We start from the raw sequence: 21,623 nt of genomic DNA, 5'->3' as shown, positions 1-21,623 counted from the left end.
GATCATAATCCATATAAGAGCACACAGCAGAAATAATGCCATGCTGTATCGCACCACCCCTGTATGGATTATTTTCAAATCACACATGGCCTGGAGTGAGTTATTCTGTTTATACCTCAGCAGTTTGTCAGTGATTACCAGGCATAAATAATTCATGAATGACTTTTAAACAGTTTACATTTAAAACTGAATGTTCTAGACAAGTTGTTGAGCAACCCACCAACCTCATCTGTTAGTTCTCTTTTTCAAGAAAACAAAAGCTTGTTGATTACTGACAAGATTTTTGCATGCAAAGCATAAATGTCTTCTAACAAAGAACTTTACATCACTATTGATGCATTTTCCTGTGTTAACTCTATTATTAATCTTTAATAAGTGAAGTATATTATTAGTCTAGAATATGTTAAGTGCATGCTATACATGTCCATTTATATGCGCTGCTACTATACAATCATATAACAATCAAAACCGTGCTGTTGTACGCAAATTATAAGATAAGATAAGAGATAAGATAAGATAAGATAAGATAAGATAAGATAAGATAAGATAAGATAAGATAAGATAAGATAAACCTTTATTCGTCCCACAGTGGGGAAATTTCTAGATAAATTTCTATAATCATCTAGAAATTTCTAGATAAATTTCTATAATCACTATCTGACAAATCAAGTCCAGGAAAATTCATCTGCACTGGGGTATAAACCCTTTTTGCAGTATAAGATCCTTCCTAATAATCTTTCCTCACTTTCTGTTGAGCTGCATGTGCACTTCTGCTGCCTGATGTAACACCAGTGGCAGATCCTGACATACTTTTACTGCTGAGACTCCTCTTGCGCTCTGGACCTGCTGGTTCATCCTGACGTTCTAATTCCGTTTGGAGCTTCTGCACTCGTCCTGTGCTTGTGTAAGCTCTTTTGAGACATTGTCAATTGATGAAAGCTCTATACAATTAAAATTGAGTTGAATTAGTAGTTTGGCCTTATTCAAACAGATATAGCATAATAGAAACTCCTACAGGCTCACAATACAAAAGCACACAAGATTAGCTTTATCAGTCAGTCAAAGGTAAACTCTAATTGTATATAATTATACAAATGGCACCGCGCCACACTTTCAATGCACAATCACATTCAAATGGGAACAAAAGCAAGTTGATTTGATTAGACAACACCCAACTAATGATGTATTTACTTTTATCCAACCCATTTTTAAAAATTACAAAATTATAAGTCTGTGGTATGATCACAGTTACAGTAAAAATTATACTCTTTTTCCAAGTGAACGAAATTCCCCACGCTTACATTAACCCTGGGTGTTTACATGACGCTGGAAGACAAAGAAAACACTATGAAAGATATCACACAAGTGCTAATTCAATACTGTAAAAGTATATTAGGAAGTTCCTATTTAGCTTTGTGCTTTTATATAAAATTAGAGGAATGAATTAAACAAGTCAAATTGGAATTGTATGTGTTAAATCAACACTGAAAGCATAGCATCTATAGAAAGTTTTTTTAAGGAAAATGTGGCCATTTTTCTGTTATTGCATTGGCAATAATTATATTGAAGAAGAAGAATTACAGCTAAAAGCAATTTTCTCAAGGACCAACGAAGCCGCACATTCACAGATGACCTACAATTGTTCCATAATCTATCACAGGAAAGCAAAGCCATAACTTTCAGCGAAGGAATTCAAGAGTAATTTGTAGTTTCATTGTTGTTGGGTTGGTTCTGATGAGAAAACGAGCAGCAGGGTGTCATTGCAGACACTACAGCTGTTACATGTGGTGTTTTTTGTCGATATTTTGACCTGTGGTCATCATTGCCACTGCTCTTGTTCACCTCAAGTCATGTTCGTAAAAATGCCTAACAATATTTGTGTCAGTGTGCAAAGACGTTGCTGAGATACATTTCCTGTTTGCTGATTCTTCTGTCAGATTCGTCTGTGATACCTTTTGTGAGGTTTACTCTTATTTAGAGAATTATTTTTTGCTTTCCAATTAGCATGCCTTTTCATAAAACTCAATAGATTGCCAAAAAAATCCTACATTGATGAAGAAGACACACCAAGTTGCATGTACAGTAAAAGTTACATACACTAAAAACACCTTATATTTGTAAAACAAATATATAAAATTGTGGCAATAACTTTTTTTCGGCTTCTCCCGTTAGGGGTCGCCACAGCGGATACTCCGCACGTTTTGATTTGGCACATGTTTTTACGCTGGATGCCCTTCCTAACGCAACCCTCCCCAATTTATCCGGGCTTGGGACCGCACTGAGAGTGGCTTAACCACTAGACCACCAGTTGACCTATAAAAATTGTAGCAATGATAGGTTAAAAATGGTATATGAGTTGAACATAGATAATGAAGGTATTTTTGTTTCTCAATCAAACTTAAGAAAACAACTGTAATTGGTTCATGAAGCGAATCTTTTTCTCAACGAGCTGGCACTAAATTGACTCATTATGGCCGCATTTTCCGTAGTCAAGGCACATCAGGTTTTCATCCCATTTCAGAACAGGCCCGTGTTCAGGGGACAAAACAACTTTTTAAGACCTAACAGGAGTAAATCAGGAAATCCTACAGGCTATACTGATATGGATCTTAATTTAATGCAACACAAGTCATACACGCTGATTTAAAAAAAGGAAAAAAAGAGAGAGAGAGAGAGAGAGAGAGAGAGAGAGAGAGAGAGAGAGAAATAAAAGCTTATACAGCTAAAGCACATGCCTGTACCACACACAATGTTCTATACAGATGCAATCGTAAGTATTTTAGATCTTTTATTTCACTGTAAAATTGAGTGCAATGATTGAGTCCACATTCAAGAAGCCAGAAATTCAAGACTCTCTTACAAACATTAAGGTGTTGCTCACGGTATTTGTATGTGTAACATTCATCAAAAGCTACTTCAAAGTAAAGCCTATTAATAGTATTTATAGCACAGTGTGTTACAGGGACTTTTAAGGCAGGTGGTTCACATAATAGATAGATAGATAGACGGACGGACGGACGGAAAGTTTTTTTGGTTCATCCCAGTGGGAAATTTACAGCTTCCAGAAGTATCCACAAACATAGGCAATAAGCCATGCAATAAATACTACAAAATACAAAAAATGTAAAGGTACCCTAAAGAAAAGAGTTTGTGCAAAAAAAAGAATAATAATGATGTAATCCATATAATAGTATAGTTTAGGTTTTGCCAAAGCAAAACATGTAACGGTTGATATGATATTTTTTAATTAAAAGAATTTGATGTAAATTTATGGAAAGGAATCTTGTGCGACAAAATAAAAATATTAATTCTAAGAAAGAAAAAGTGGATGCTGGTGAAGGAAATGTTTTTCGTTGTTTTAATGTTAGTCGTATAATTAAATTAAATGCAACCTTGACCTTAAAAATACATCCAAAGATGTAATGTCATGCCTTTATAAAAAAAACAAAAACATGTACACTTTTAAGATTTCTACTTTTTAAAAATAAATGATACCCAAATCTTTCTCTTGCTTCAGTGAACAATTTAATATGGGTTCGGCAAATTTCTACATTAAAAACTGCTGATGTAATTACAAAGACTATTAGGTGCTCATTTCAATATTTACATACTAAACATCCTTTCACGCTTAGTACTATAAAGTATCCGGTTCTAGAAGAGCAATCATTTATAATCCTACTTTCTGGTGTCACCCATTTGAATCTGGTTTCTCTCAAGGTTTCTTATTCATATCAGGGAGTTTTTCCTCGTCCTCTAATGCTCCCTTGCTCATTAGGGGTTTCCAATTTGTCCTATAAGCCTCCTTACATAGAGACAATTAACACTTTTTAGCAAACTGTTTTCCAAAATGCTTTATACATTATTGTGTTCATTTCACGCTTGTTGTGTGAAAGCATTATTTCTACCCCCATATATTCAGATGCCGTGATATTTATGAGAAAAAAACGTCTTATTCTTCTTCTTTTGGGTTCTCCCATTAGGGGTCGCCACAGCGTCTCATCTGTCTCCATACCCCCCTGTCCTCTACATCTGCCTCTTTCAACCCAACTACCTGCATGTCTTCCCTCACCACATCCACAAACCGCCTCCTTGTAAACCATGTAGAAAAAAAGTATAACCCAGTAACATATTTGATGACTATCCACATAACACATATGACTATCCACAAAATCCACATAACACTAGTGGCAAAAGATGGTAATAAACATGTCTAGCTTTCTTTCCCCAAGAAAACTTGGATCTTCTTTTATTGTATTTTATTAAACAGTAGCCCACATAAACTATACATAATACAGATATCCTTATCAGTGGATTTACCATGTGCTGTTGTTGCCCCTCTACAGTGTGTGTACCTGTCATGCAAAATAAACTCTACTCCACTTCTCTATAAACCAGTGTTTCACCTGAAGAGCCTCTTTGTCCACGTCCTGCCTGACTCAAATCAGAAACTGCCGCCTCTTAAATGTCACATCATTATAGCCATCAGCAAGAGCTCATAACAAGCAAACGTTGTGTACGTTGTACAGGGTCTACAAGAATACTAACTATACAGGTGCTAGACACATTAATTAGATATTAGACAGGACTAATCTCAGTATCCAACAAAATGTCCATCAGAGACATTCAAACCACATAAATTGAATGATTTACAACTGCTTTATACAGGAGAAGATGTGTGCCAGTGCCTTCTATTATGTCTGACAATGAGCTGACAAAGAACTGGTCGGGATGCATAAGTACAGGGATCTAATTATGAGCCATTTGTAAACAAGGAAAGTTGTTACTCCAAGATGGTCGATAAATGTGAAAAAGTGTGATGTTCAGGCAATTTCAATCAAACCTTTATAATTACAATTAATGTTTTTTTAGATTTCCTTATAATTTCTATAACCTATACAACTATATACAACCCTTCCCTAAGTATGTGGCATTGGACAGTAAGAAATTACATGTAATACTTTACTGTACTTAATTATTTGCTAAGTATTTGCACTGTATTAGAACTGTATTTATTTGTGTTTGTACAGTAAAGGGCTCTAAAAAAGGGTTCACCTTCAAAACAATATAAACTCAATACATTTGACACTTAAACACAGCAAAAAGCAGACAGTTTTGTGATTTGACGTGAGTAAAGATATGAAAACAGTTTCTACGTTGACGTGATTAGCATGCTAATAAATATACAGTATATCTACTTCATTATAGGACAGAATTTTTGTTCTTTGTCCAGAACAGGGGCCATATGTTGCCCATAGTCTAAAGCTTATAATAAATGGATTAAAACATGTTGTTATTTAATATAAAATGCATAATTACTTTGCAAAGAAACGCTAACATTTCTGAAAAGAGCCTCAAGTGACAGAGCAGTGTAATAATGTCATTTAGTTTTCCACCAAAGGACAAAGGACTTTCCACTTTTCAGTTTTTAGGGAAAAAGAAGGAAACTGCAATAATTAACAAGTTTATTTTATATTAAGTTAAAAACAGATAAAAGTAGTTGACGAATGAACAACTTTTTAAAGCTGCTCTACTGATAACAGGAGCTTGGGTCATGGAAGTTCCATAACATTCAATGTCAAGTTAGGTCAAGTCAAGTTTATTTCTATAGCGCTTTTCACAACAGACATTGTCTCAAAGCAGCTTTACAGAAATCAACAGTTAAGGTGAATGGTGTGCATTTATCCCTGATGAGCAGCCGTGGCGACTGTGGCAAGGAAAATCTCCCTTAGATGTAATGAGGAAGAAACCTTGAGAGGAACCCGACTCAAAAGGGGAACCCATCCTCATTTGGGTGACATCAAGAGTGTGATCATAAATCTTTCAACAATACAGAACACTGGAGAGTGAGAACTAACATGAGCACTGGAGTATAAGATTATAAGTAATGTTCTTTCTACAGTCTTATACAGTCTATATGGTTAGTAGCTCCTAGTTTTATGAACTCAACATTTGTGATCATCACAGAATGTAACTATAAATGCTTAACAAATGTTCTTCAATAAACTCTACACTGTTGTGTACTGTGACTTATCTGACATTTACATTCAGCATAAACAAATGAATAGGGTTTTTTCCTGCAAGGGTATTATAAGATTAGTCAGGACTGTTGGGTTTCTGTGTGTAGGGTATCATGACATTGTCATGCTTGCACTTTATAGAGTATGAAATGAAATGGTAGGGAGGAGTGCTATGCTACTTCAACACAAAAACATTGGTACTATGAGAAAACAGACAGCATCATTGAAGTGCGTTTGAGTGCAATGCAATTATATAACATTTAAACCTAGATAACAAAAGCACTTAAGAAACTGCAATTTCCTAAAACATGTTCATATGATTCTTTAACCATTACTGTAGAGATTGGATCAGGAAGTACCTGGTACCTTTGAACATACAGCATGTGTGTCTGTACAGAAAGAATAATAATTTAAAAAAAAACGATGAAAATGAAGAAAGACAAAAAATGTGGGAGAAAGAGAACGATGACAAAAGCAAGAAGGAACATGCTCATCTAGGGAATTTATGCCAAGTGGTTCTGTGACTCAGTGGATCCTTGTAAAGCTGGAAAAAAGACAGAAAATCATACAATGAAGCCTGATAAATCCAGGGATAGATTCTGAAGGAATGGAGAAGTGGAGCTGGATTCACAGGGTTTAATGTGTTTTTTAAATGCATTTTTATTAAATAGTTATTTATGGACAGTGTAAATAAAACTTTACTCATGTAGAACACGATATTAAAAATCTGTGTTACTGTGGAAATTGTGACCCTTTTATCTGCAAAACAGCATTAATTCTTCTAGGTACACTTGCACACAGTTTTTGAAGGAACTCAGCAGGTAGGTTGTTTCAACCATCTTTGAGAGCTAAGCACAGATCTTCTGTGAATGTAGGCTGCCTCAAATCCTTCTGTCTCTTCGTGTAATCCCAGACAGACCTGATGATGTAGAGATCAGGGTTTCATGGGAGCCAAACCAACACTTTCAGGACTCCTTGTTCTTCTGTATGTTGAAGATAGTTCTCAATAATGTTGGCCATAGGCTTAGGGTTGTTCTAGTTGCCTGTATTCTCAGCATTGAAGACAAGATCATGCTTCACTTTAGCCTGCAGGTACTCATTATTGTACTGCTCTTCAGCCGTTCAGCAAACAACTTGAACCCTGCTACAGCCAAATATTTCAAATTGTGATTCATCAGTCAGAACACCTGCAGCCATTTTTCTGTACCCCAGTTTCTTATGTTTTCATGCATAGCTGAGTCTCTTAGTCTTATTTCCATGTCAGAGGTATGGCTTTTTGGCTGCAATTCTTCCATGAAGACCACCTCTGGCCAGACTTCTCTGGACAATAACTGAGTGTTTCTGGGTCCCACTGTTTCTGCCAGTTCGTTGCTGATGGCACTGCTGGACACCTTCCAATGTCGAAGGGAAGTAAACATGATGTGTCTTTCATCTGCTGCATTAGGTTTCCTTGGCAACCACTGTGTCTACGGTCCTCAACCTTGCTTGAATCTTTGCGGTTCTTTAAAATAGCTTCAACTGCGCATCTAAAAACTCCAGTCTGCTTTGAAATCTTTGAAAAGATCTTGCTAATGCAGTCTAACTACCTTGTGTTGTGTTGTTGTGCTCAGTCTTACAAGGTGAATGATCTGTGACTTCCACCACCTCACCTTAGAGTTTTCCTCAACCAGATTTAAGCTACTACACAGCTGTTTCTGTTTCATTTAATGACCTTGTTCCCTCCTACATATTAAATTGATTTTAATTTGCACCTGCTTGGTATAATTGGTTAATATATAGTGTATATGCACTATATTTCCAAAAGTATCAGGTCACCTGGTCATAAGTATGGTATGTGATTCCACATGTTGTTCTAATTTTCTCTTATATTTCCCTCCACTCTACAGGGAAGCTGTTCCACTAGATTTTGGAGCGTGCTTATGGATATTTGTGATCAGAGCTCTATAGCAGGCCACTGAAGATCTTCCTCTCCAAAGCATGTAAACCAGATCTTTAAGGAGCTCACTTTGTGCACAGGGGCATCGCCATGCTGGAACAGGTTTGGGTTTCCAAGGTCAAGTGGATTCAAAACCTATTATAGCACATCTAAAGACGTCTTATATAGTGCCTCCAGCTTTGTGGTAAAAGTTTGGAAAAGAATCACATATAGCAGGAAAGATCAGGTGACCCAGTACTTTTGGAGATATAGTGTATGTATGCATGTATATATATATCTCTGACAGAAAAATATATTTATATAACTAAATCCCATATCCATGAATACCATTTTTGAAATTCGAGAAAATCTGGGACCATAATATTTAATTAATCCTGGATATAACTGTTCATCCACAGAAACAAAACTTCATAATAGAGCATCCAGCATAAAAGCAATGAGCTTAATTTAATTAACCTTCTGCTAATATAATGCTAGTTAGAAGGATGTTTTGAGGCGTATGGGTAATGCAGGTTAATTATGTTATGTGACACGAGACAAGGTGAAAGTGATTGCAACAAGAGCCCACAGGCATATAGTACACACACACACACACACACACACACACACTCACTCTCTCTCTCTCTCTCTCTCTCTCTCTCTCTCTATTTTTGTTCATCCACATGCTAATTTCTACAGATTATTAATATATTTAAATAGCAATTTATCACAGTTGAATTCAAAGATCTGTGAACCCAGAGAAGGCATTTAATACAGCGTGACTGTCAAAGAATTGAAGAGATTCGTAATTGAACATAATAGATGAACCTGTTTTGTGGATTGTGGTTTGTAGGTTTTGCAATAATTAAAATCAGCATCATTAACACCATCGATGTGGAAAACATACTGATGGGAATAATCACAATGGCATTCATTTAATACAGACACAATGAGCCTTTAGCAAAATTGTTGCTGTGAGAGCGCAGCATTGCAATGACTGTTAACACTCACACGATGATGAAAGATGATCAAACCCTTTTCAGACACAGCAATCAATGAGGAATGTTACTGCTTCAGCAGAAGCATTGGTTCCGTTTTAAATGGTCACATCCTTTCTACCTAGACAGACAGATTTTTTAAAATGGAAACGATTGTGTTAATATGGTTTTCAAACTAGGACGATTCCATAAAGAATAATCTCCGGAAATTAATGTAGCAGAAGAGGCTAACCCTAACATTAACCATTTACTGTTTCGTGCAAGTTGATTGTGATGATAAACAACTATGTAACCATGTTTTTTTGTCAGCATATGCATATACACTCAGTTTTGCTGAAAAAATTTATTCACAGCACCTTTTATATGTTGACTATCAATGTTCTGATATAGGCATGCATTGCAACACATTGCATCAATCTTTCATTTGAATATACTATATGCCACATCCTGCATTGATAAAATTTAACTTAGCTAACCTCTACCACTATTCTATTTTAACAAGCTTTTAATATATACATACATACATACATACATACATACATACAGTACATACAGAGAGAAAGTCGTTATATTCTCAGTGGCCTAATGAAGTGGCAGCCTAAATCTTTTTGCATTTTGAAAATACATCTGTTAACATACTGCATTACTCTCTGACTTGCCTGATTGTATTTGGAGAGAAGAGCAGACTTGAACTTATTTCAGTTCAAGCCTCATGACATGCTGTAAAAAAAAAAAAAAACAGGGGCAAAAAAACCTGTTGCAGAAACTGGTTATGTTGAGTATGGTCAAAAAATAGCACAAGGTGCAGAAGGTGATGGCCAGTTCTTTCCCACAACTGTTACCATGCCCCGTTAGAACACTGATGTTTCACTGATGTTTTTTTCACAGCCTGTAATTATTATGCAGTTCTTCTCTATTATGTATTCTTTATTCTGTTTTTAGGTGTAGCTCATATCTTATCCTAGCTTATATTTGTACATATGCAGATTATATACTAACTGCATATGTACAGATCTCTCTCTCTCTCTCTCTCTCTCTCTCTCTCTCTCTCTCTCTCTGCAACTATTTGCAATTCTCTTAGATGCTAAACTCCATTTCATTGCTAAGTGCATGTACAATACAATGACAATAAAGTTGTGTCCATCTATATATAGTATATAGCATTTAGTTAAAAAAACATCGCTCTGAATGGCCTAGTTACAAGGACATGAATGAAACACTGCCTTAAATAAGAACCATAACTAAAGTAGAAAGCAAAGGAAAGGCAGATTGCTGTTGCAAGAGGATATCCAGCTGTGCTCTGTCTCTTTTTACTGTTCCTCCCTACTTTAAAACTTTTTTCTCCTGTCATTAGTTCTACTCTACTGAAAGATTGTCAAAAGCTTTCTGTTTATTCTTGATCTTGTTCACTTCCCTTTGTTAATTTCATTTTTTCTTATCATTGAACAGATGATGTGTCAGATGAGTGTGAGAGGCCAGTTCCCTTCTTCTAATGCGAAACTCATTTAGTGAGTTACTGACCGAAACTGGCATCAAATCAGATAGAGAGTGAGAGAGAGAAAGAGAGAGAGAGAAAGAAAAGACATGGAGCGAGAGAGAGAGAGAGGGAGAGGGAGATAGTGAGGGAGAGCGAGAGAGCAATAGACAGAAAAAAAGCCTTGTCAATGTTTGACTAAACGCATGAGAGGAGGAAAACATGACTAAAGAAGTATCGCAACGTTTCGATTTTTTTTTGTTTTGTTATTTTGGAGGAAAAAAATGCATTTTTAATAATTTGTATATAAACATAGTTTGCGTGATCTTCAGGTATGTAAACGTGTTGTATTCCTTCGTAATGTCATTCATAGGCATTCATCTTTTTAATTTATTTCCTACATTACTTTTACTTGCATTTGGCAGATGCCCTTTTCCAGACTGACGTTTTATTTATACACCGAGCAGGAGTAGGTTGAAGACTTTGCTCAAGGGCCCAGGAGCAACAGTTTGGTGCTGCTGGGATATTGAATTGACAACTTTCAAATCAGACCACTGAATCTTAACCACTGAGCTTAAAATTTCTCCAATTTTCCCATTTCTCTTAACTATTGCTTTTAACATCCTGTTTAGTGTTGTTGGTGCCAGCAGTAATTATCCCCGGACCTCTTTAGGGTTTGAAAAACAGCCTTATGAAACACATACAACATTTTGTTTTGCAGACACTAATTACTGTCTTGTAATGAGCAGGTTTGCCTAACACACCATGAATGAATTGTGCTTATGCAAACCTGTGTTCCCATCAACCATCTACTGATCACCATTGCTTTTATTAATCAATCACTGATCACAATTGGTTTAACTGACCAATCAGTTTAAATTTCTATTCTTTGGGACAATGTCCATTGTTAAAAGTGCTAGGCAAATAAATTATAATTTCATGCTCATAATCAAATTTTGCTTGGTAGAAATCAAGAGTTATATTTATATTAAGTTTGTAATCTGGCGTAACAGTATAGATTTATTCATTGCTAGAAACTCTCATTAATAGGACACTAAACATTTCTGGACAGTTTACAGTAAATACATTTTTGTTCTTATGTTTTAGTAGATAACAGCAAAAACTGACCATAAAACAAACAAAAAAAACCAAAATAATTAATTTACTGTGTTAGCAAATTTCCCTTATGGCATCAGAGTAGGTAGAATTAAAAATTATTTCATGAAAGCACCAGAATCACTTGGGACAAAACAGCTATTCGAATACAAACCAATATAATGTGCATCGGGGAGCACAAGGGCTCCATTGAAGCACTTACATTTCACACTTGTAGTTTTTTACAACATTCCTTCCACACGGAACATTTAACTTTAACACATTATTAGAATTATGGATTTTGTTCTAGATTATGTTAAGCATGAGTAACAGGACAAGACATTAAAATGAAAAAAAAAAGAAAAAATGTTTTGTTGCTTCCTGTGGTGTTTTATATACATGCACAAAGAAAAACACACCTACACACACATTTACACACTCTTACAGAGAAAAACCCTTTATCACAAATATGTCTTCCTTTTTCATTTCTCATGACTTTCACTTTCGGGTTTATTTGCCTATTGCACATTGACAATCAAACGGCCTCTTGCACACCTCAAAACGCCACCAGGACTCAGGATTGCTCTCTGTGCTCGCTCTCTCTGAACAAGGCCAACCTTACATTTTGATGGAGGTCATTGTTAAAGCCACTATTCATTCATCACACAGATATCCTCTCATCTCCTTTTTGTCTCTTATATAAATTATTTTGCTTTTCCCCAACCATGACCTCTTTGAAAGTCCTGCCTGATTTGCAATTCCTCAAAATGTCACAGTTGAGTAACGAGTAATGAGTAATGGAACGTGTGTCCTGGACTCGGCTGAATTGAGCAGAATATATTAGTCACATTACATTGGGTTAAAAAAATAGAGACACCTGGGCACATATAATTGTATCCTGGGACACATACACTAGTAATGAATCAAAAATCGTATATATTATTATTCTATATTTTATCATTAACAACTCAAGAGATTTATATATACAGTGACTTACTAAGGCCTACTTCAATTAGCAGGCTTTAGATTTTATAATTCACAAGAGTTGCAATTGTGGACACAAATTACACTGTCCAATAGCTTTGTGGCACTGGGGGTGTGATCAGGTAATGGCTGTGAATAGGAGGAGGAGTTGTGGGAAACCAGCATGCTATTAAATGAACAGGTGGGCCTGTGTGAAACTAATCATTAAGTGCATTACAGACTCTTTGTGCTTCAGTGAGTGCCTTTGCACAGTAAAAAAAAGTGTCAACATTTGCAGTGTCTGACAGCTTGACAACAAAGAAACGTGTGCCTAATTCTTATATTTCTCTATTTGCATTTCACACAAAATCAAACAAATAACATACTGTAGATGTATAGAAACAGTGGCACGCTTTTTTTTTCAAAGATTACATCCTACCAGACTACTAAGGTCTCAAACTCTCATTTACATTTGTTTTATTTTAATACTGTGAAAGACAGCAATTAAAAACAAGTTCATAATTTAAAAATGTATTTCCTTAGAACAAACTAAATGGAAAATGAGCACCAAGAGAAGTGATAAAGTCTGTAACTTTGGTCACTGAAGCACTGCAATGGCTGAGCTGCATTACTGGAAGATTTTGTATGCACTGACCTTAGGAAGTATTTCTCTATTTACCGTATTTTCGGACTATAAGCCGTTATTCTTTTCCCACGTTTTGAACCCTGCGGCTTAAACAACGAAGTGGCCAATTTATGATTTTTTCCTGGGTTTTTCCCGGTTTCATAAACTTCAAGCCAAAAAACTGAACCCTATAACATTAGACCAATGAAATTTCCGAACGGAAACGTACCTCACCTGTGTTCTGAGCTGCACGGCATCAGGAGAAAAACTTCCACCGGGTGATTTTTAAACGCACAACGATGCCAAAAGATAAACTCCCGAGAGAAATAGTTGTGAAAGGAAGGAGGAAGACAGTGAACAATGACTTTCTTGGTAGGCTACTGTTTAGATACAAGCCATTGCAACAGAAATCATATAAGCACTGACAGGTTTCCAAAACTCGTGCTTTTTTATTTTTCTTGGCAACAGCGTTAAGGGTTAGTCAAAGAAACTTAGAACTGAGCATCAGAAAATAATAAGAACATACTCCTCGTCTTGAACACACAGTTTGCGGACACCACAATATGATTCATTTGTGCTTTTTAGACACCCTATTCCACATTTAGTCCTCATTTGCTGTTATAATAACCTATACTCTTCTAGGAAGATGTTCTAGATTACTTCTAGATTACGAAGTGTGGTTGTGGAGATGTGTGCTCATTCAGCCACAAGGACATTAGTAAAGTAAGGTACTAAGGTAGTGTGAGGGAGTCTGGTGGCAGTCAGCGTTCCAATTCATCATAAAGGCGTTCAATAGGTTGGATAAAAGCTCTACAGAAGGCCACTCAAGATCTTCTCCTCTAAACAATGTTAATCATATCTTAATGGAGCCATTTTATTGTACATGCCGTTTGGGTCAGGTTTGGGTCTCCTAGATTAATTCTCAAGAAAGTTCTTAAATTTTAAGGAAAATTACATATGTCTATGAAAATGTAAGTGACCCAATACATTTCCCCATATAGTATATGTTGGCTGCACAAAAGCTGCAGCTGTGTTGCATATGCATACGCACTTTGTCATTTATAAACACGAGTAAGAAGCAAATCTGTATCACGGAAGTCTTTTGTTTGGCCCTCATAAATTGAGTATATGAATGATAAATGAGGCACTGTGTGAAAATGCATCACAGATGAGTAGCATTTCCAGGTATAACAAGCTAACTGTAAGCTGACTCAAATAAACATGCCCATGAAGGTCAACAGATGTGTGTGTGTAAGTGTGTGTGTGTGTGTGTGTGTGTGTGTGTGTGTGTGTGTGTGTGTGTGTGTGTGTGTGTGTGTGTAGTCCCTAACCTCATCAGCAAAGCAGACTCAGTGACATTTCGATGGTAGGTAAAAGCCTCAGTAGTTCTTTTTGCATTCTCAGGTTTGCCATTTGACTGTAATTACCATATTGATTAAAAGCCACAGAATATTCACTGCATATTCCACACTAACTTCTGAATAGTATACCTAGAGGGGATCTGTATTATACTTCACAACTGTATCCAGAATGTAAAAAAACATGTCTGCTCTGGCATTATTGAGGGAAGAAAAATGGTACCCAATACTAGCTGAATCAAATATAAGCATATTTTACTCTATGAAGATCAGTCAGTCTGGAGGGAAACATGGGTACAGTGAAGAAAAGGAAGAAACTGGCATATAAATGTAGGTACATGCAATTCTTTTGTATGTTGATTGTACGTTGGTGAAATACTAAATATTTTCTCTATTCTTTAAGCACTCTAGTCTAACTGGATTCACTTTTTCACCATATCACCACTGAAGGGTTACAATGTTTCTAAAGTTCAGTTATGGCTACTGTTAAGGAAATCATGTAAACAATAATGAACATCTTGTGTGAGAAAATGTCAAAAGTATTATGAAATCGGTTTGGTTATGTATTTGAGAAACATTATTTATTTATGTACAGTTGGTGGCACCCAGATGAGGATGGGCTTCCTTTTATGCCTGGTTCCCCTCAATGTTCCTTACTCATGGCATCTCAAGGAGTTTTTCCTTGCCACAGTCACCACTGGTTTGCTCATCAGGGATAAACTTAAAGCCATAAAACATTTATTATGCTTTAATTTTAACTTTAATTTTATATATATATATATATATATATATATATATATATATATATATATATATATATAGCGAAAGAAGAATTGATTTAACTGTAAGTTAACAAGACTCATATGACTTAGTTATAATTATAACACGCAATCCTTAGTTTTACATCATACAATGCACAGAACTGATTCATGTAATATTTAAAACAAGCAATGGTATTTATAGTAATAAAACCGTTTCTTAATAAAATGTTACGTGCAATGTAACAAACTTTTGTTAGTTTAAGTAAAAAAGAAAAATTAATATGATTAAAATAGTTTTTTTGTGAATAAACTTTTCAGATCTCCAATTTAATATATAATATAAGATTAAATATGTATACTACTACTAATAATAATCACAACAGATATTATTTTTATTGACTGTGCCGGCTTGTTACAGTAGAACCCTGAAACTAGAACACAGGGTCAGCCATGATACAGACACAGTTAGATGGTACAGTTAGATAAAGCAGATCATTGCTCAAGGGCCCAGCAGTGGCAGCTGGACAGTGCTATGGTTTGAACCACTGACCTACACATCAACAACCCAGGGTCCTATCCTCTCATTCACTAATACCCTGGGAATTTGTTCAGTACTGCAGTGAGAATTTGGTCACACTACAATTCTCACCAAGCAGCTAGTTCTCCCCATCGTACAACAGCTACTGACTGGGGACAGTGAAGGCTAACACATGCTTCTTTAAAAACACGAAGCCAGACGAATCTTCCCAAGCTGCTACTCATGCTGCAACGCAGGGCAATGTAACACATAGCTCACAGATTGCCCCAATTGCCTAGTGACTCTGTGACTGACAGGAGAAAAAGTAATTATTGCACCTCTCTCACACAGAGAGATTGCACAGCCAAATTTGCTCCCTTGCTTCTTTAGCTTCAATCTTCCAACAACAGGGATTTTCAGTTTTGTCACTTAGCAATATTGCAAATTCAAAATATTAGCACAACGCAGGAATCTATTAAAAATGTCACTAGCATTAGTTATTTTAAATGTTTAATGTAGATTTTGGGGTAATTCCATGACTTTTCAAGATTGTGGGAATCTTGCATGGGATGAATTGCTGGGTCTGATTTTAAACAAGGATTAAATGTTTTGACGGAATCGGCGTGAATGAATTACTTTATCATAATGGTGGATAATTCACATAAACTTTGAATCATGTGGTTTCGAAATACTCTATGGTATACCATCAAGTTTGTTTGTGTTAGCAAGCTAGTAAATGTTGCTATAAAGTGATTAAAGTTCAATTCAATTCATTTTTATTTTTATAGTGCTTTTTACAATGGACATCGTTCATAAACATCTTCACACAGATAAAGCGGTTATAAGGTTGTAAAAAGGAAAGTGTGTTTTAAATAATGCAGTCTGATGTACACCTTCCTTAAACTATCTTTTTAGAATTTCATGAATTGTTTACTTTTTACAACACATTGCTCATACTTACTGTAGATTGTTGACACATTGATCTAGTTCTATTTCTGCTCCTTCTTAAGCCATGACATAGTATTATTTATTTAATTTGTTTTTATATTTATTTATTTTATTATTATTAATTCAAAAATTCTCTTGATCGCTCGCTGAAGATTGAAGACTACTTGACCAAAAGCTCTAGTACCCATGGCCTTTTTTTCCACCCACAACCTTGTTTTAAAACAAGAACAATTCACTATTAAAAAAAAACAACAACCCTAGCAACCTTACCCTACACACTTGTGCCACACTTGTGCATATACAGTATTTTGCAGCACACGTTGGACAATCTATGAGTGAATGTTCTTCCCCACTGAGATTATGTAAGATTTCAACATGGATTATCTGGTTTTAGATGTATAGCTGTATGTACAACTACAGCTGTGTTTGTCTGCACAAACACACATGTATTTTACTTGTGTGTGACTGTGAGTGTGTTATGAATGCAGTAAAATACACTGTGAAAGAAGTAAGACATGGCAGGATGCCAGAGGCAACAAAGGGATTTAAAAAAGAATTAAATGACGGATATGAGAGGATGAGTCCAGACTGAATACCCAAGCAGTTCCCCAAGACACTTTGAATCAAGAACAAAAAAAAGAGATTAGGGCAAAAAAAAAAGTGTATGTTCAGAATAATTGAAGATTTAATGGACAAGGCTACTGGAGATAAAATGAAGGAAAATCCAGCACTAGATAAACAGGAAGAGAGCAGATAGACAGTGACACACAAGTTCCTGGTCCCATTCCTACTACTTTGCACATGTGTGTTTTGTCTTAATCCTCATCTCTTTACTTACTTAGCTATGGATTATTTATAGATCCAGGTCTTAATATATATAACAAAATATTTTTTACAAAATACTCCAGTTATCCTATAGGCTATATAAACACATTTGTTGCTAAAGATACTCACAGAAAAATCCATTGTCATAAGATGCCCCTGTTCTATAGATGCAGTGCATTGAGATTGAATTGAAAAACTGTATACTGGAAGTCTAAGCATTAATTCACCAGTCAAATGCAATGTAAACTCTAAATCTGTATAAGCTGTCCTTTTAAGGGGTGGAACCTTTTAGATTTTTATGTGTAAGTCAGTGGAGATTAAAGTAAACACAGAAGTGCCCCATTTCTTTCCTGGTCACATGAACACAATAAAAAAAAAAAGAAAAAAGAAAATGCATAATATAACATCTGCCCTTAAATATTTATATATAGTAAGTGGGAAAAAGATTTCTGTCCATGAAAATATGTTCAAATGCAAATCAAAGGCAATGAATGGAAGGAATAGAGATTATGTTGAGAAACACACACTCGCATTAACTCTTATGTAACAGGCATTACACTATATGATCTATGACCTCGGCCTGTGGACATGCTATTTGATAGAGACTTTAATACTCTTTTGTGAGTCTCTAAAAGCTAATTGCCCTAAGCGCCCCAAAATGACCAAGCAATCAAACCAAATTCAGTCTTGTATCCCATTATCAAACCCAGGTTATGTTGTTTCCAAGCAAGAGTAAGCACTTCCTATAAATAAGTAAGTAAGTAAGTAAATAAATAAATAACTTCACAGCTCTACATACCTGGGAAACTTTTCGGACCACGTCCCCAGCAATGACAAGCCCCTGAACAAACGATCGTGCAGCCACAAAGGTGCGTGTGACCTTGAGCTTGAACTCTCGTACTGTTTCTCCGAAGGGACGAAGTGTCTCTGCCTGTTTTGCCACACAATCCAGATAATCTTCGCCGATGTGGTAGCGCCCGTTCAGTCCTCGCACCAACCTCTCCAGCAGCCGTGCCCAGAATTCATTCAGTTCCTCCTCCAGGTTCACTTTGGAGCCACGGTAGTAGTTCCGCAGATTTGAATATAGATCCCGGAACACCTGGGCATTCTGGGAGAAGAGTGAGCCGAAGGTGGACGACAATGAGTTATGAAGAGACGCTTCAGAACGATTTAGCAGCTCCTGGAAATAACCTAAAAAAAAATTACAAATAAAAAAACACCACATATAATAATTTATTTCAGTAGAAACAATGAACTATTTAAAAACTCAAAGCTCCAATACTCTGTGTATGAAGTTTCCTCATGTTAAAGAAAAAAGTAATCACCAAACTGCGAGGTTCTTTGGAGTACCAGGATTTGGGTTTGAAAATAAAACATTTACTTTAATGTTTATTGGATATGGTTTCCAAATTTAAACTCCTGTTCTCATGAGAAAGAAAACACAAGCAATTGTTTCTACTTTAAACTGGTTTGGGGCTTCTGTAAAAAGCATACAGTTACAGTTATAGTCGATCTGAAAGGACCAGTATAGGAATCAGCTCAGAATACAGTAAGTGAAAAACTAGGTTACACAACCACAGCACACACAGTAAGTAGGAACAATCAGTGTGAATTGAAGCCTGTTATAAAAGAGGGTGATGACGCAATCTCAGAGTGACCCTGTAACAGAGAGTCTAACTGTGAGAGAGATACAAGTATTTAACACTTCAGTCAAGCACAGATGGCAGGGAGAAAGTGAGCAAGCTATATGTGTGCTTTATTTCAGACAAAGGAAAAGACTATCTCATTGCAATGCCCATGGGTTTGGAATGGGTTTAAGTCTTGAGATGTGTTGAAAGCCGGAAAGATAAGGGATCTGAGCAATGTTGACATAGGCCAAACGGCTGGGTCAAAGAATATTCAGAATAGTAGGGTTTGTATTAAAAAATCCAAATTGGTGAGAAAATAAAGATGAATGAAGGTGAAAAATGATGCACCTGGGAACCAAAGACTAGCCTTTACGTAATGATCTCACAGGAGAGCTACTGAAGCACAAACTGTTACAGAAAGTTGGCTAGGATAAAAACAGTTTAAACCACCATTGCAGCTTACTTTATATGGGGCTGCATAGCTTTACATTGGTCAAAGTGCCCATGCTGACTCCTGTCCAGCAAAGAAAGCTTTTCAATAGGCATGTAAGCTTCCACAATAGGCATGTAAGCAACTTGATGAGCTTTGGAAAAAGGTAGCCTGGTCTGATAGTTTCAATCATAGCAAAATCCTGTTAAAAGTGCTTGACAAACTAGTGTATTCCACCTCGCAACTTACAGAATTTATTAGATCTGGTGCTAAAGTCGTGCCGAAAACCATAACATAACATAATCTTTAGGCATTTTGAGAAGTCCAGGTCTTAATGGGTCAGAGCTGTTTTGTTGTCACAAAGGGGATTTGCACAATATTTGGCAGTTGGTTTTAACTTTATGACTGATAAAGATATAATCTTATAGGGATTTTTCCCAATAAATGGCAGTTTTTTTAAATTTTAATTAAAAATAAAATAATAAGAAGACCAGTCCTTAAATATAATTTAATGATCAGTATGACCAATTCCGTAGATCTGACTAGTGATCCCGGAAACAATCAAAACCTACAAAGTAGATATTGAAATGAATAATGGAGGTTATTGATTGTTAAAATGTTCGTGAGGTCATTCTAGTTCACTAGAGTTCATACTAATGACAGTTATGGATAATTTACTAACATGAATAATGTAATAAGGGTTGTAATCTGAGTCTGAGGTTCTGGTTGACACAATAATTTGAGCTGGTTTGTGTGTTTGTGTGTGTGTGTGTGTGTGTGTGTGTGTGTGTGTGTGTGTGCTTGTTCAAAAAAATTTATGGTGCATGATTAAACTTTGCATGACTATAACGAAAAAACACCATTAAATCAGCTATTTTTTGCAACATAGTGTGTTCTGAAAGAATTTACTAATCAGAGCGGTGAATATAATACACACACACACACACACACACACACACACACACACACACACACATACATATCCCCACGCATTAATCATTTCTTTTCATCAGTTAACTGCACAAGAAACAATTAAGGAACCAGGTCGCCAGCAACAAGATTCAAATCTATGTCAGAGTTAATCTCCTTTCACCCAAACTCATCTTGATAACACCTGACACTGCACTGTGGGCTCTCTTTAATACAGTTAAAATACTGGCTGGCTAAGCATGCCCTGACACACTTACTCATTATACAACATATTTTAAAACTGACCCAGTAGCTAAAATATAATAACATTACCCACTAAAGGAGGTCATGCGGTTTAATTTCATTTTCACTCTTGCTGAAGCTGTTGCAAGTCATTTATTTCACTTGTAAAGCCAACCAAATCAAGTTGTTGGCTACACACTGAAGAATTCATGAAGCAAAACAAAACAACAACAGGTCCTGATAACTGATGATAACCTGGATGGCTACTTGGGAGGTTTTTTGTTTGTTTGTTTGTTCGGATGGAAGTTTGGTTAGTTAATTGGTTGATTCGTTGTTTGGGAGGTTGGTTGATTGGGAGGTTGGTTGTTTGGTTGGAACATTGTTGGTTGCTTGGTTTGTTTGTTTATTTGATTATTTGCTTATTCTTTGGTTGGTTGGATGGATAAGATGTTATGTCTTTATTTGTGAAATTATTTGAAGAGAATATACATCTCACTGTGTTTTAAACAAAATCGAAGCACATTGACTGACATGGACTTCTTTTGGATTTTAAGAAAATGGTAAATTAAGGTTTTCAGTTTGTTATTATTAACATCCATAGAATATTATTTACATGTTTTTCTTTATAGTCTTCAAACCAATTACCAAGCCTAGGCAGAGTCATTCTAGGACAGAGTTCCCCTTCCATAGCGAGAAAATGTCATATCATAAGATAACGTCAATAACCGATCAGTCAGAATATTGTATTGAAAATGTATTGATTTGGAGTCACCTTCTTATTTAGGCAACTTAGTGAACCCAAACCATGCTAGGAAAAAAAAATATCACTTAAGTAAAGTTCAGATTTGATTGCACTGAAATGATTACAATATCAGTGTACATTAGCAAATTGTTTTAAGCAAAGTAAAAGACTGGAA

General features: G+C 35.9%; 1 protein-coding gene across 1 annotated transcript in view; it reads right to left on the bottom strand.

The window, feature by feature from the left end:
- gpc1b (glypican 1b) overlaps positions 1-21,623 on the bottom strand; it is an 87,109-nt gene that overhangs the window by 8,624 nt on the left and 56,862 nt on the right. Inside the window, exon 3 of the mRNA XM_046876084.1 lies at positions 18,296-18,687. Within this exon, the coding sequence (XP_046732040.1) occupies positions 18,296-18,687 (392 nt within the window). The remainder of the gene's footprint in view (positions 1-18,295; positions 18,688-21,623) is intronic.

This window comes from Silurus meridionalis, chromosome 20 (assembly GCF_014805685.1).
Source record: "Silurus meridionalis isolate SWU-2019-XX chromosome 20, ASM1480568v1, whole genome shotgun sequence".
NCBI lineage: Eukaryota > Metazoa > Chordata > Actinopteri > Siluriformes > Siluridae > Silurus > Silurus meridionalis.
Note: the sequence above shows the minus strand (reverse complement) of the source record. Positions and strands in the feature narration are given on the sequence as shown.